The sequence below is a fragment of the Clytia hemisphaerica genome, unplaced genomic scaffold, assembly GCF_902728285.1.
Source record: "Clytia hemisphaerica strain Z4C2 unplaced genomic scaffold, Clytia hemisphaerica genome assembly, whole genome shotgun sequence".
Taxonomy (NCBI): domain Eukaryota; kingdom Metazoa; phylum Cnidaria; class Hydrozoa; order Leptothecata; family Clytiidae; genus Clytia; species Clytia hemisphaerica.
The window spans coordinates 174,677-191,332 of record NW_027104356.1 but is presented as its reverse complement, the minus strand read 5'-3'; the positions used below and the strand labels follow the sequence as shown (position 1 = coordinate 191,332).

At 34.5% G+C, this 16,656-nt stretch overlaps 3 protein-coding genes across 3 annotated transcripts; 1 reads left to right on the top strand and 2 right to left on the bottom strand.

Moving 5' to 3' along the window:
• Nucleotides 1-1,330: 1,330 nt before the first annotated feature.
• LOC136818250 (uncharacterized) lies at nucleotides 1,331-2,285 on the bottom strand. Its single transcript, XM_067074626.1, has 3 exons — nucleotides 2,190-2,285; nucleotides 1,896-1,997; nucleotides 1,331-1,666 (listed from the first exon to the last, which is right to left on the bottom strand). The coding sequence occupies exons 1-3, from the start codon at nucleotides 2,279-2,281 to the stop codon at nucleotides 1,456-1,458; spliced, it is 405 nt and encodes a 134-aa protein (XP_066930727.1). The 5' UTR covers nucleotides 2,282-2,285; the 3' UTR covers nucleotides 1,331-1,455.
• LOC136818286 (uncharacterized) lies at nucleotides 2,281-4,549 on the bottom strand. The gene is made up of 4 exons (XM_067074668.1): nucleotides 4,070-4,549; nucleotides 3,622-3,880; nucleotides 2,742-3,380; nucleotides 2,281-2,369 (listed from the first exon to the last, which is right to left on the bottom strand). The coding sequence occupies exons 1-4, from the start codon at nucleotides 4,478-4,480 to the stop codon at nucleotides 2,281-2,283; spliced, it is 1,398 nt and encodes a 465-aa protein (XP_066930769.1). The 5' UTR covers nucleotides 4,481-4,549.
• A 4,058-nt stretch (nucleotides 4,550-8,607) lies between these two features.
• Nucleotides 8,608-12,288, top strand: LOC136818285 (uncharacterized). Its single transcript, XM_067074667.1, has 3 exons — nucleotides 8,608-9,613; nucleotides 10,099-11,313; nucleotides 11,711-12,288. Exons 1-3 carry the CDS (start codon nucleotides 8,608-8,610, stop codon nucleotides 12,286-12,288), a joined length of 2,799 nt encoding a protein of 932 aa, XP_066930768.1.
• The last annotated feature ends 4,368 nt before the right edge of the window (nucleotides 12,289-16,656 follow it).

Below are 16,656 nucleotides of genomic sequence, written 5' to 3'. Positions count from 1 at the left end.
GTGACCCTTAGAGAGACTCAGTGTAGAAAAACCCAACCCTTAGAGAGACTCGACGCAAAAAGTAATCTTTAATATAAGGAGACTTCCCATAATTTAAAGCATATTCTTTCATTGTTTTTTCAAACAAATGAATAACACATTTTTAAGCAACACAACGAATTATTTCAATAGTATCATTGTAAAACGCTAAAATATTTTCCTTATGAAATACAAATCATAGGAAATAATTTTCATAATAAATCATAATAAATAATTTTCAAATTAGAACGGCGTATATAAAAAATTAACAAACAAAAAATAGCAAATAACAAAAGATTTTTTACCATCACGAGTTTTAGAGGAATTTTCCTTACCATGACAAGATACCTTCAAATATCTTTTTTGCGAAAGGTGTTTTCGAACGATTTATAAACAAAAAGTGAAAGAATTTCCTTTGAAAATGCCCAAACTGATAAAATTGATAATTACCACACCATACTATAATTGGGTTCATTGCGAGATAATCAGGACTGCAGTATTATTTGTGTTTATAAACGAGAAACAATGTTGGTTGAAAACCTCTTTTCAGGTATAGTCATATCTCTAAGAAAACTTGTAAATTAAACTATCAATGGAATATAAATGTGAGCATATTGTGTTCTGATTAAAAAATATCATTAATTTCTGAAAGGCCTTTTCATAAATTACGTCACGAGCAACGCTTTTGCCTCATTTTCAAGATATTGCCATGTTAATTGATTCCCAGAGGAGTTCATAAAGAAGTTAATATTCTATTCATAAAAGTACTGACAATCATTTCAAAACGAGGCAGTCGTTGCAATCAAAATAATTTATGAAAAAGCCTATTGTGATGATAAAAACACCTTAAGGGAAGAAATTTTCGCGGAATTTTATTTCGCGGTTTTTTGGCATATTCTCACAATTAAAAAAATCAGTCCTAAAATTGGTCTTTTTAAGGGAAAATAGGGCTTTTCGTAGACAAATAATTCCCTCAACCGCAAAATTAATTTCCGTGAAACTTGGGAATTTTGAGCCTTGAACCACGAAATTAAATTCCGCGAAAATTTCTTCCCTTAAGCTAATCATCACTGATGATTACTTTTCTTGTTCTTGTAGATCTTCGGTTACCTGACGTATTAGCCTCAGGTCCACAAACTAATGTGACTTTACCATCAATTGAGTCATTTGAATGTGAAGCTTCTTTACTAGTAGATTGTTTAGATTTGTTAAAGAAGTTTTGAGCCTTATCTCTTTGCTTTTGACAATACTTTTCGACAAAGTCGGTTACAGCTTTTCGAGAAGTTTCTGTTAATATAAAGTTTGTCCTCGTTTACCAAGAGGTTTACTTCAGAAATGATATCTTTGAAAGGAATTTTCAAGAGTGTAGTGTTCTCATTGAAGTTGTCACCATCGGTTTGATACCTCGATAGTAAAACTGTGATATTGTTACCTTTTTCAGAAGCCAACGGCTCGGGCTGCTTGTACTCCACTTTTTTTGCCTTCTTTTTTAAATATCATGCGTTCAACTCGACCAACAAAAAATGATTTGACATTTCGATCCAAAACAGCATAGTCGTTGAAAAGGCAGACTGACGAATTGGAGCGTGAACTAATATTTTCAATTTCTTTTGAGTTGTATTCATTTCGTTGGCGAACTCTTCTCAACCTGTAGTAAAAAATGTAAAGTACGGTATGTAAAGTTTGGTAAAATGAGTGCAAGTTATGTAGGAAACTAGTTACAAATATCAATCTTCAGAATAGATCGTGTTCAAGACTAAAAAGAGTACAACTCAACCCCTTTGAACTGAACTACGTCAATGGAAATAAAATAATAATTTAAATAAAAATAGTTTTAAAATGACAACGAGTTTACAAATAAATTTTCATATTCTTACCTATCGTGAGATAACTTTGGGTCGTCATTCAGCAATTGAATCAATGTAGACTTGTAGATTAGTTTACCGTTTGAGTTAGGTATTGTTACTTGACTGGAAATTCTAAATAGATAAAATCAAGTTGATTAATATATTTGGAAATCAGAATGGTTAAGTTATGCATAGCTTGATCCTCGATATTGGCTATAATATTCAATTAATATTCCTTCATTCATATGACGTTTATAAATGTTCTAGAAGCATTCAGATGAAATAAAAGAAATTATAAGAAAACTGTAAGGGAAATATAATAACCTCGGTGTAGTTGCTTCAGCCACTTCTTCATTTTGATTTTCTTGGTGTTGTGGAGGTTCCAACACTTCTGCTTCCGCGTCTTGACTCAACATTACATTACGGAGAGCTCTGAGTTTGGAAGATATTCCTGATTCGATACGTCTTCGGTTTCGTTTGTACCATCACTATCAGCATCTTTCGCTAAATTGGATCAAAAAGAGAAGTTTGCATTTAACCGTTTTACTAACCTCATCTATAAAATTCACGACCATTTTAAACCCAGAATTCAACTCAGAATTTTGTTTTTCTTGTGAATAAAGCTTTGATTTGGGAACGTCCAAATTTTCAAAGTCAAGAAAAAGTTTGAATTTTAAGAACAGATTAAGAATATTCGAGCCTAAAAATATCGAAAAATTAAGAACAACCGAACCCGAGTCAAAATTTACTGGTTCTTATGCGTGTAATTCGAAGAATGCTCTTTTTTTCTTTTTATCTTTCTTTCTTTATTTCTTGGTAATAACATTAGAAGCTAAATAGAAAGAAGGGAGATAAGTTGAAAAAATGAATTCTTACATAACATTTCGAAGTCAACATCTAATGGATCTGCTCCGTCTGTTGGAAAAGAAGACAGATCTTGAAATGTATTTCCCTTGAAATGAAATGGGTTGAAAAACCAGGTATCGTCGTTTTCTTTCGTAAACGGAAGGACTGAATCAATTCTGTTGCTCGACGCAGGTGACATTCCAACACTGATTGCTAGTTTGCGCGCTTCCACAATGCCTTTTTTCCAAGCTTTTAACTCTTCTCCAACTGCTGGGTACGATTTTAGATTGCATTTTGTATATCCTGATTCATATTGTTGTTTCCATATAGACTCACTCTTAGGATGAGGCTTGGCGAATTTAGGTCCATCCGGATTGCAGCGAATTTGTTCCAGTCTAGTACAATGATCGCGATTGCGGGTCATATCAGCGTACGTATAATTGTGTTTGTTGCCGGTCCATTGTCCCAGACAACTAAAGTAGTTCTCGCAACAGTCTGTACCAGACTCTTCCAAATGGCATTCCATGTTGTCAAAGAAGTCACGACAATAGATGACAAATGTTGTGGCAAAATGACATGAAGTTATTGTGTCAATGTATGATTGGCGAGATATAAAACTGGTATCCAAAGTGGTCGACTTATTTCTTCGAACCCAATTTCTCCAGATACCTAAGTAAAAGAAAATAAAACGCTAATATCTTTACTTTTTAAAATAACACCGTGTACGTCCAAAATTAAAAATCTGTTAGTAATCAGTAACACAAAACCGCACAAAACAATGGACAAAAACATAATGCCAGTATATCACACCCTTTAACTTTAAAAATTCTAATGTATCGAGAAGTGTTAGTCGACTCTGAGCCAGTCAGCCAAAAGATAAATGTGACAGTATGGAAGAACAAAAATATACCAAGAAAGAAGCAAACTGTTGCACAATATTTGATTCGATCCACCAGAGAACAGATGTCACTGCAAAAAATTTCCACATAGTACCAAACAACTTTCAAATAAACAAGGGTTGCCTTGTTGGCCTCGGTTTTGATTTCTTTTAGCAGCTCTTGTACTTTCTTGAATGACAATCTTTGTGCAGATCTCCAATTTTGACGATCATCCCGATTAATATCTGTTTTACGTAATCCATGTATTTCGATTGGGAACTTCTCGTATACCTGAAAAACAACGTTGTTTCAGTTGTTTAAAAATTAACTGAATTTTTTAAAATAAAAATTTAAACTGAAAAATTTGAAAAAACTGAAATTTTAAAATGCATTTTAATAAGAGAATCTAACAGAATTTGAATGTCTATAATTTGCATAACATGGATGATAGAAACAGTGTTGAAGATGAATTTCAAATACCTCTCTTATTTGATTTAGATGGATTAAGTACTTCCCAGCTTGTAATGTTCTTGCCTTGTGGTCTAAGTGATTTATCAATTTCTTATGGTTGTGGATATAATCTTGGTCACATAGATCACTTATCTTGTCTCCTTCAAGCCTTGCACTAAAAATGAAACCATATTCTCTTGGGATTGGAAGATAGCGTGAGCCAGTTGATACAGTTGAAAGTTCAATGAAGAGTTTACGTCGACGAGAGTCTCCATCAGAGCTTATTCCAATCACAGGTCCCAAAACATTTTCTATGTGCTTCTCATACATTTCCTTGTTATAATTGTACTGCTCACGAACCATTTGGTTGTCAAAACAATTGCATGTGACCATTGTAAAGATAGAAATCTTTGGAAGTCCAGGATAAATGGGATTTATCATGATGCATCTGGCATTACTTCCAATTCTGTTTTCTTCAAATGCCTTAAAAATTTGATTATATCCATCTTCTCCATTTCCAACACAAACTGTAAAATTTGAAGACATTCATGATCATGTTCAGCGCCACAAAAACCAACCAGAGTATCTTTACCTTGATCGTAAACAATTCGTTTTATTATGGCTGTTTCATCTTCCGAAAATTCCACTGGTACCTTTAAAATCAGAATTATATACAAAACATAAAATACCTAAATCAAGGACCAATAAGATGTTCACAGTCACAAGAAACTCGCAAAAAGGATTACTACTAGTTATAGAAACAAATTCAACAAGGTTAGGAAAATTGAACTTTTTTCAAACCAGAAAACAATATAATTGGACAAATAAAAAAAAAAAAGAATGCATAATTTCCTTGCTTATTTACTTTTCTAATCATCGAATATTTAGATTTTTTCCAAGGCTTGTATTAAAGATAATTCATGGTTTAGTGTACTCAAATGACACTAGAAGTGACATTCACTATAAGAGAGTTTATCTTATCTGTGATTAAATTTTCAGTAAAAATAAATTGAATCTCATGGGGATCTCATGTCAAAAAATTTAAGGTAAGAAAAATTTCCTGAAAGAAACACTAAAATTATTGATCTTATTAATTCAATGGTATGAAAAATTACCTTCTTTAAATCAAGTCTTTTCAATGCATTTTCATATATGGAGGCAATTTTAATGAAATTTTCTTCATGTTGTCCATCAACTAAATTTAAGGAGTACTGCTTGCGCCATCGATAAATGCTGTGCACTTCTGGTCCAAGGAGATTAAGGCCAATAAAAGTTGCGAGGCGTGGTCCAGCCCAATACATAATTACTTCGTAAAACTCTTTTACTGACTGTTTAAATCTTTTTCCATTCTTGTGTCGATGGAAATTGCTGGCACAATTTTCCAGCGTTCCTTTTAGAACTGTCATGTCCTTAAGTTTATTTTCCTCTGCTGCTTTATTTAATTGAAAGCAGATTGATTTGATACTGCCCCTTTTGCTAAATTCTGCCAATTTTTCATTTAAAGTTGAAGTTCGAGTTTTTAAACGTAGATTTGCCCTGAGGGCAAAAAAGATTTGTGCATCCTTTTTCTCAATCTTCGTTTGTTGAAGTGTTTTTATTCTGATATCTTTCTCAGGTAAAGTGAGATACTCATTTCGAATTTTTGTTATGTCTCTAGGTTCATCATTTTTTAAATGTCTGCGTGATAAACGTAATCGAAATGACTTTAAGGTTGGAATTTTAAGACAATTACTACACGTTTCTCCATCAAAGCTTGAACTTGTCCAGACTTTCTTACAATCGATACTCCGAAATGTTCCACAACAGGAAGTACCATTAACATCAACAAAAGAATAGTGGGGTTCTGAAAACCAAGTAGTTTTGCCATTGTCCATACCTGGTTTAAATCTTGAAACAATGAATTGGTGAAAATATCAATATTGTTAATTCGAACAGTTTTAGCAAAAAAACCATGTCACACTTTTGCAGACTGTGGCTTGTCCATCTTTTTTTTGGTGAAAAAAGATACAATATCTTTAGTATTTGTAGAATGTGACCTTTTACGCTTCAATCTTGTGTGCTCCAGTGAGTCCATGTGCTGTTTTATGTTTGAACTAAGAAGTTTCCATGCCAACTTAAAAGAAGTCATGCAAACTCGACACTCAATAGAATTTTTCTGTATTAAGAGATCAGGGTATTTATCTTTTAATTCAAGCAATGTTTCAGATTGTGTTATGTCAGGGTTTTTGTTTAATTCAACGTTTAGCTTGTGGATATCACTTTCGATATGCCTCTTTAAGTGGAATAATCCTTTGTGTTTCTCTTTCAAATCAACGTCAATTTTGCATATGTTACAATTTATCTTGTTCTTGTGTCTAATATACCTTGGGATACCACCTTCAAGTTTTGATAAGTCATCCAGCTCTTTATCATTAATCTCTTTTTCTACAGTCAAGTCTAATGAAACTACAAAATGGGCCTCTGTATCATGATTTATTTCTTCACTCATACTTCTGTCGATAGACTTAGATTCAATAGTATCAAGTTGGATAGGATCAGGTTGGATAGGATCATCAAGTTGGATAGGGTGATCGAGTTGGATAGGGTGATCGAGTTGGATAGGATCAGGTTGGATAGGGTGATTGAGCTGGATAGGATGATTGGGCTGGATAGGGTGATTGAGCTGGATAGGATCATCAAGTTGGATAGGGTGATTGAGTTGGATAGGATCAGGTTGGATAGGGTGATTGAGCTGGATAGGATCATCAAGTTGGATAGGGTGATCGAGTTGGATAGGATCAGGTTGGATAGGGTGATTGAGCTGGATAGGATCATCAAGTTGGATAGGGTGATCGAGTTGGATAGGATCAGGTTGGATAGGGTGATCGAGTTGGATAGGATCAGGTTGGTTAGGGTGATCAAGTTGAATAGAGCTGCAAGGTTGTTTGATGACTGTATGTTTAATAGGGAAGTGTCCACAAAATGCACATTTCAGTTTGTTCTTTTTTTCAGGTGCTGTGTATTCCTTACACTCACATTTATTGCAGCCACCACGTAAATCACCAAATTTATCTTTCATTTTATTTATTCTATACCTGTTTAGTAAAGCTAAAATCACATGGGTGAGTATAGTACAGGACCCCCGACCCGACCCCCGAAGATGTCCAGATTTTTCTGCTAATGTCTTTTGGGTGGAAATGTAAATGGATTTTTTTAAACACCCCGATTTACAACTGGGTTGTTCCAGGTTAGATTCAGGCATCTTTAATGAGATGCTGCCTGGAAGTCACCCAGACATACATATCCATGCATTTTTTAGAAATAAATTTCCAACCTCAAGTTGTATCGCCGAAAAATCTTGACACCTAGGCATATTTGGGGGTCCTGAGTGTGTCAGGATTTTTACCAAGATTTCATGAAAACACAAACCAAGGTCTGGATATGGAAATACTCCTTTTCGTGCGTCATCACTTTCGAAAGTGAAAGTTTCACTCATTGTCAAGTGAAAGTTACAGGAGTATAATATTCTAATTTATGCTGGAGTATATTCAAAAGAGATATGATGACCAAGAACAGTGTAATGAATGCATACTGTAACCCCTGTAACCTCAACCGAATTGAAAATTCTTGCTATGGCGACAGTAAAAAATATGTTCCGTCCGGGTCCCGACCGACCAACTTGGCAGACAAAAATTCCTAGTCGGATGATGAGTCGGAAAATTGTCGCAATTTTTCATCAAGCGAGAGAATAAATATTAAAAACTATACTTTGAAACCATTTTCCAAAAAACCCGACTAAATTTACTACCGAATGACCGACTAAATTTTAAGAAGATTTTTGACGCGAACGGAACATATTTTCGATTGTCGCCTATAAATTTGAGTATATATGCAATATGGCAACATGGAGGCAAAACCTGCCTCACTTTTGGTGAACCTCATTCAAGAATAAAGTCAAGAGTTAACCATTACCTTACTTACAATGAAAATATTTAAAAAAAAATCTTGTTGTCAAGAATTGTCATAAAATCAAAAATTGCAAGAAAATTTGAGTAGAATGAAAATCTGGCTGCTCCTACTGTTGACTTGAATTTGAATTTTGAATTTTTGTCTTTCTAAGATTTTCGAAATATCTACTACAAAATAATAAAAACCCTGATGATATAACCTATACGAGGTTTTCAAAAAGCCATCAGGGTTGCGTCACTCCTATTGAAACGTTCATCAGTACGATTACTGTGACAGCGCCACCATCGACGATTAAATATGCTAAATCGAGAACCAACTACTACTCGAACTCAACTGCCACTTTTAGTATTGTCCTAAGTGGTGATATCGAAACGAACCCTGGACCAACAGCTCCCAATAACAAACCGAAATGTACGGTATGCTCTAAAACTGTCGGAACGAACCGTAAACGATTCGAATGTGAAATCTGCTTCTCAATGACCCATATTACTTGCTCCGAAATATCAAAAGCTCAGCAGAAACATTACAATGCTATCAAACCTTATTCGTGGATATGCTCAAATTGTTTCTGTAGTGAACTACCCTTTTACAAAGAAAGGGAACTTCCCATACACAAAGTAATGAACCCAAACCCTGTGCAAGATATTATCGATCCTCACATTGAAGTTCTTCAAAATCACAAAAACCGCATCTCTATTGGTCACCTGAACACCCAATCACTTCTACCCAGTCTTGGAGAATTCTCAATTGTCGTCAATAAATATAACTTAGATATCTATACCATTAGTGAATCGTGGTTACAAAACAATGAAAAACAAATAAGCCTTGCCGAACTGGAGGGTTACAAACTTTTCTACAAAAACCGTGTCGGAAAACGTGGAGGAGGTGTAGCCATTTATGTCAAAGATACGATTACTCGTCACGAACGTAAAGATATTACCAAAAACCATAAAGACCTTGAGGTAGTTATTGTTGAGGCTAAAGGCAAAAATAAAAACAATTCGTATTTGATCGTAACTGTGTATCAGCCAAGTTCCAAAGAAGAAGATAAGTTATTATGGCTTGAAAAGTTTGATAAGTTATTGGCTGATTTGAATGTTAAATGGAACGGACCAATCTTTATCGCAGGAGACACCAACATTGACCTGCTTGGAGAGATCAAAGAATCTACCAGGAGATATAAAGACATTCTTTACTCCATGAATTTGAAGCAACATATCACCAAGGCTACAAGACATGGGAAAACTTTAATTGATCACATTAGTAGTAATATCTCAACCAAAATCATCCATACTGATGTAATTCACACTGACGAAGTAAGTGATCATGATATGCCATACGTTATTGTTAACATAAAAAAAGAACGCTTTCAACCGAGATATAAATACATTCGAGACGAAAAGAATTTTGACATCAATTCTTTCACATCCGACTTTCAACAACTTCCGTTATCCCTTGTATTTAGCTTCGACGACCCCAATGATCAGATATCGATTCTCAATAAACTTGTATATGACTGTATCGAATCACACGCTCCATTGAAAAGAGTACGGATAACCAGGCCGATTGCACCGTGGATGAAAGATCCAAAAATTATTCAAGAACGTCAATTACTCGAAGATGCACGTGCGAACAAAAACGTTAACAATGATCATCATGCACGCTATAAAGAGATTCTTAAAGCATACAAAAAAACTGTAAAGAGCTTAAAAAACGAATTTCTTCGGAAAGCTCTATCTTCGAAAAATCCATCGATAGTCTGGAGAACAATTGACCGAATTTTAACCAAGCAGAACACTAAAATAAACCACGAACCTTCCGACATGAACAATTACTATTGTAATCTTGCTTCTAACCTCACAAAAAAACCTAATAAACCTGCAAATTATGATAATTTACTGGGTAACCCAACCATCGAAAATGATGAGAATGTTTTTACAATCAAGCATACGAATTATGAAGAGGTCTTGAGTATACTTAAAAAACTGAAAAATGATTGCTCAAGCGGGTATGACAATATACCGGTACGATACCTGAAGCCAGTCAATGAGTATCTTGTATCTCCTCTTGTTAACATTATTAACAATTCAATTGATAACATTTATTCCCAGATAAGTGGAAGATTGCTCGAGTCAGCCCAGTCCCAAAAATTGACCATCCAACGAAATTAAAAGACTACAGACCAATATCAATCCTACCGGTTTTATCGAAAGTCTACGAACGTGTTATTTTAACACAATTATGCGATTTCATTGAAAGGAATTCACTTTACCGTCCAAATCAATCTGGATTTCGGAAAGGGCACACCACAACAACGCTACTCTTAAAACTACGTGATGATATAATCAAAGCTATGAATAAAAGTGAAATTACACTATCAATTCTTATCGACTACTCCAAGGCATTCGATACGATCGACCATTTTACCCTCATTGATAAACTTAAAAAGTTAAACTTTAGTTCCATGTCATTGCAAATCATTATAAGCTATCTCACAAACCGTCAGCAATTTGTGCAAGTGAACGATAAAAGATCACCCGTTCAACCCATTCACTTTGGTGTCCCTCAAGGCAGTATTTTGGGTCCAGTTTTATTTAACCTATATGTTACCGAATTATCTGACCAAATCTCCTCTCTCAGTATCCAATATGCTGATGACACAACGCTTTATCGTCACTCAAAAATTCGTGATATACTTCAATGCATCCGGGAAATCGAGACTGATATCGAATCACTTTCCACCTGGTCAGCTGATCATAATCTCTTGTTCAATGCTGATAAACTGCAATACATCATCTTTTCAACCAAACGTCTAGCGTCATATCACAAATTATGTAGTGACTACTCGTATCTTATTTCTTGTTCAAAAAAATCAATTGAACAAAAAGATGTCGTCAAGCTTCTTGGTCTTCATTTTGATAAAAGTCTATCCTGGTCCGACCATATCAACCAAATTATAAAATCCAGTCATGGTACCATTCGAGCTCTTCGTAATTTCCAACGTTTCACACCATTTAAAGTTCGGAAATCACTCGCTGAAGCTATAGTGCTATCGAAAATAGCGTATTCCATAGTCGTATTCGGACAGATCCCCGATTACTTATTAAATCGTCTGCAACGTATACAGAACATTGCTGCAGGATATGTCCTAAACCGATATGCCACACTGAAAGACGTTGTCGATCTGCAATGGTTACCAATAAAAGAGCTTATTGATTTTAATGTTTCCAAACTTGTTTACAAGGCCCTTAATGATAAAAAATGGCCTTCATATCTTTCTTTGGTGAAAGTAACTCAGCCTCGGAAGCTTCGCTCACAGGATGATGGTATTAAAATTGATTTTGGCTTATCTAAGACATTTCAGGACCAAGCTCAAATTTTTAACGAACTCCCGAAAAATATCAGGGAAATCAAAGACCTGAAAGAATTTATTAAAGAATCCAAATTGTTTTTTAAATCTAGGGCACATACTCGTGCAACACAACAATAAAGTTTTAACTTTATGAAGATCTATTTTTACTTTATTACTTACTAAATATTTCCACTACTATTACCACTATCCTTTTGCTAGTCCCTATTTTGATACAATCTACATTTAGCCTTTGTCTTAGTTATTCCAATTCCATTTCATGTCTATCTAGTGGTCTAGTTTTAATAAAATTTTATCCAGAAAATTTGTAAAAATATTTATATTTATTAATACTATTTATTTTACTGTGACAGCGCCACCATCGACGATTAAATATGCTAAATCGAGAACCAACTACTACTCGAACTCAACTGCCACTTTTAGTATTGTCCTAAGTGGTGATATCGAAACGAACCCTGGACCAACAGCTCCCAATAACAAACCGAAATGTACGGTATGCTCTAAAACTGTCGGAACGAACCGTAAACGATTCGAATGTGAAATCTGCTTCTCAATGACCCATATTACTTGCTCCGAAATATCAAAAGCTCAGCAGAAACATTACAATGCTATCAAACCTTATTCGTGGATATGCTCAAATTGTTTCTGTAGTGAACTACCCTTTTACAAAGAAAGGGAACTTCCCATACACAAAGTAATGAACCCAAACCCTGTGCAAGATATTATCGATCCTCACATTGAAGTTCTTCAAAATCACAAAAACCGCATCTCTATTGGTCACCTGAACACCCAATCACTTCTACCCAGTCTTGGAGAATTCTCAATTGTCGTCAATAAATATAACTTAGATATCTATACCATTAGTGAATCGTGGTTACAAAACAATGAAAAACAAATAAGCCTTGCCGAACTGGAGGGTTACAAATTATAAAATCCAGTCATGGTACCATTCGAGCTCTTCGTAATTTCCAACGTTTCACACTATTTAAAGTTCGGAAATCACTCGCTGAAGCTATAGTGCTATCGAAAATAGCGTATTCCATAGTCGTATTCGGACAGATCCCCGATTACTTATTAAATCGTCTGCAACGTATACAGAACATTGCTGCAGGATATGTCCTAAACCGATATGCCACACTGAAAGACGTTGTCGATCTGCAATGGTTACCAATAAAAGAGCTTATTGATTTTAATGTTTCCAAACTTGTTTACAAGGCCCTTAATGATAAAAAATGGCCTTCATATCTTTCTTTGGTGAAAGTAACTCAGCCTCGGAAGCTTCGCTCACAGGATGATGGTATTAAAATTGATTTTGGCTTATCTAAGACATTTCAGGACCAAGCTCAAATTTTTAACGAACTCCCGAAAAATATCAGGGAAATCAAAGACCTGAAAGAAATTTATTAAAGAATCCAAATTGTTTTTTAAATCTAGGGCACATACTCGTGCAACACAACAATAAAATTTTAACTTTATGAAGATCTATTTTTACTTTATTACTTACTAAATATTTCCACTACTATTACCACTATCCTTTTGCTAGTCCCTATTTTGATACAATCTACATTTAGCCTTTGTCTTAGTTATTCCAATTCCATTTCATGTCTATCTAGTGGTCTAGTTTTAATAAAATTTTATCCAGAAAATTTGTAAAAATATTTATATTTATTAATACTATTTATTCTTTAGTGCTTTTTATTTTGATATTTATGTTTAGGGGGAAGAACAATTTTGTATGAAATTGAACCTAATAAATGATAATAATAATAATAATAATCAGGGTTGTAGTAGGAAAAATGCAGAAATCTTAGACAAGCCCTTTTCCCATTAGTTTTAAGTTAAGCAAGATACAAGATAAGATACAAGATAAGATAAAGGGCGCATGGCAAAAAATGCACAAAATGTTTTTTGATTTATATTATGACACAATATCAGTCAATACTTTCAACAGTTTCAATAAGTTCCTTACAGGGAACCAGCAATCGTGGTGTGGATCCCAAGATCCTTGCCAGAGTTTGAAGCTCGAAGATGAACAAAAGCAAAAGCAAAAGCAAAAGCATATCAGGAATGATCCACAAATCAACATTTCACAGCCAAACTTTTAGTCCTCGCTTTTGAGTCTGCCATTATTATAAACAAAACGATATAAGACCCTATCTTCTTTTTGAATTATATACAAAAAAGAAACAGGGAGACCTGGCTTACATTAAAACTAAAATTTCTCTTATTTTGGTAGAAATGCGCCCGCGCCTCCGTCAGCACGCCCATGTCCCGCCTTGACCAGGCGAGCAAAATCATACGGCTTACGGGAATCATACTGATTTGCAGCCGGGTTTACAGCAAAAAGGTGACCCTTAGAGAGACTAGGGTGTTTTTTACCAACCCTTAGAGAGACTAGGGTGTTTTTACCAACCCTTAGAGAGACTTTAGAAGGGTGGAAAAACCGACCCTTAAGGCACGCACATACCCATTACCCATTTTTGCCTAAGTACCCCCCCCCCGGGTCAGAGGGCCGGTCACACTGCAGCGTTTCTTCATCATATTCTCCACATTAAAAGGTATATGTATATCCATTTTTACATCAAAACAGCAATGTTTGTAACTGCTTGACTTTCATGAGTTGGTTTGATATTTCTTCTAAAATAAAAACTGGCGAAACATCCAATACTTACACAGAGCTGCAATGTATAATCATAGCACACGATTTCATATTAAAATAGTGAACAATTTTCTGATCATAAGGCTGTCAAAATAACATTTCTATCCTTATTATCTTAAAATTTTAGTCGGAAAGAGTTGTTCATGCTAGTGTACATCAAAACTTTAGTTCGGGGAATGCAGAGATTCAAAATGTTACAAAATTTTGCAGCTTTTTCATTATCAAATTTCGCAGCAGCTCTTGCAGGGCTCCCTTGGGCTTTTTCACAATTATTTTTGCAGAAAGGCTTCTTTGTTCAAATATGCAAGATTTTGCCTAATTTTGCTTCCATTTGAGAAAATTGGTCGTCATAGCGCTTCTAATCACTCACTTCCGTCGGGAATGTTGCCAAAAATTGCAGCACGCGCTGAAAGAAGAGTTGCAAAAAAATGCAATGTTGTTGGTTCATGAATTTTGCAACGTTACAGATCTGTGTAATTTCTTGAACTGACGTAAGTTTATTCACTTAAGAAGATGTATTTTTTCCCATTTTTTATACAAAAATGGTTTTGTTTTTTTAGATTGAGATGGCGACAACACCGAAAAAGGCATAGAGAGGTAAAATTTTCTGTTTGTGTTTAGTCCACACTCTGTATATGTTATGTAAACACTTACTCTTGCACATGGAATGGGCTATTCCTTAAAAATTATATGAGGGTATTGACAAACTTTATTCACCCCTCTGGAAAATGAAATTTTGTGAAATAGGGGTTGTTTTATTGTAATTCACATAAAGCCCTACGTAATCTTTTTGCCACTAATTGTTGGACTAAAAAATTGTTTTCTTTAAAAAATGGTCTTTTCACCATATGTAAAAGTTAAGTTGTTTTATTTAATAAGCAAAAATTTTCTTTATTTTAACCCAAAATATAATTTAGAATAATGTACTCTCTGGTACCTAATAAACCAAAGCTAGGAAAAAGCAGGTTGGTGAAAAAATCTCAAAACTTAATAACCGGGGGGAGGGTTCCAGGGTGGAAAATTTCTGAAAAGCAGAGAATTTAATAAGCGGGGGGGGGGGTGGAATAAGAATGTCCTAGGTGGAAAGTTTTCAAAAAATGAATTAGCGGGGGAGACTTGTTACTAGGTACACCCAAGATTAATTTAAACATTAAGTAAAATTTAATAATAGTAATATAAATAGTAATGTAAATATTGTGCAGTGCATTTATTGATAGCAATGGGAGAGCTGTTCCCAAAGTCTTCACATAACAATTTTCAGGCTTTCACTCAGTTTCTCTTTGTTATTTTATTTCAGATCTTCTTGACATTGAGTGCTACGTTAATTTTGCTGTTTGCTACGATCTTGACAGGAAACCCTTGCTCCAAAAATTTATGAACGATCAAAATCTTGTTGCTTCATTAACTGCGAAAAATCCTCCAATGACGATATCATTATTGGTGATAACACCATTGTGTAAGAAAAAGAGGTCTCTTTCAAAAATGAAGCCAAATATCACACATTGACTGAGGTGTTGCAAACTTGCCCTCTCTACTCTCGTGTTACCATGATTGGCCGTCTATTTCACATTGGAGACATGTCGACTTCTTCGCTTCAAAATTAAAAACTTAAAGAATGTAAGATTATCGATCAATCCAACGTTGTTCGCAAAATAACATTTTTTAATCATTTCAATGAGATCCAAGAAGGACATTTTTAAAAAATAACAGACATCCTTGTAACCAAGTTTGACGGCAAAAAAGTTCTCAGAGTATCAGAAAATGCCATTATCACAGAAATCGAAGATGACAAAATTCTGAATGAACTTCCCGTTCTTGAAAATAACTCATTGAATTGCTCAGGAATGATCGTTATGGTGGAAGAAAAAACCCTTACACCACGATTGTTGCACAGCTTGTGATAATGAGATCCAAAAGTCTAGATTCTACTTTCAATGCTGTGGAAACTATCTCATTGAAGAAGAAGTCATCGTGAAGAAGAACGTCACATTCACTATTCACACGGATGATTCTAAAATTTCGTGTAATTCCAAGCCTGAAATTCTGGAAATGTTTGTTGGCAAGAATACCAGTAATGATGTTTTCATTCGGTTGCTCTTAAAAAGAAATGTTAAAATTACATATCGTACCATCAATTCTGTTAATGAAGTAATTGACCTCGTAGACACTGATACTATTCCTGGTTTAAGGTATGTGTACACCTTTTTTCCGATTTTTTGTCAAAAAAATTTTTTTCAGTCAAAGTGGAAGAAAAGTTACTGGATTTCATTTTGGTAAAATCGCGATCTTAAAATATTTTTTTGATTCAGAGTTATAACCATTTAAATTTCAAAACAAAGTTCGTCTTATGATGGATTATTTACTCAAATAATTGTCTCTTTCGGAAACAACAAAGACAAAAGAGAGAATTCAGCTGATGTTTATTCTCACCTCTATTGAATAGTAATATGTTTGACACATTTCACTGATTACTCAAAATAAACAGCAATCATCTCGTTAAAAATTTCAAATTGATGTAGAAAAAAAACGAAATTTTACCATACCATACTACTTTTAACGAAGTTAAAGTCACCCATAGCATTTAGATATCGACTTCATTCTTTTTTTATGAGATTCCCAAAAGATCAAACTTAAAAGTAT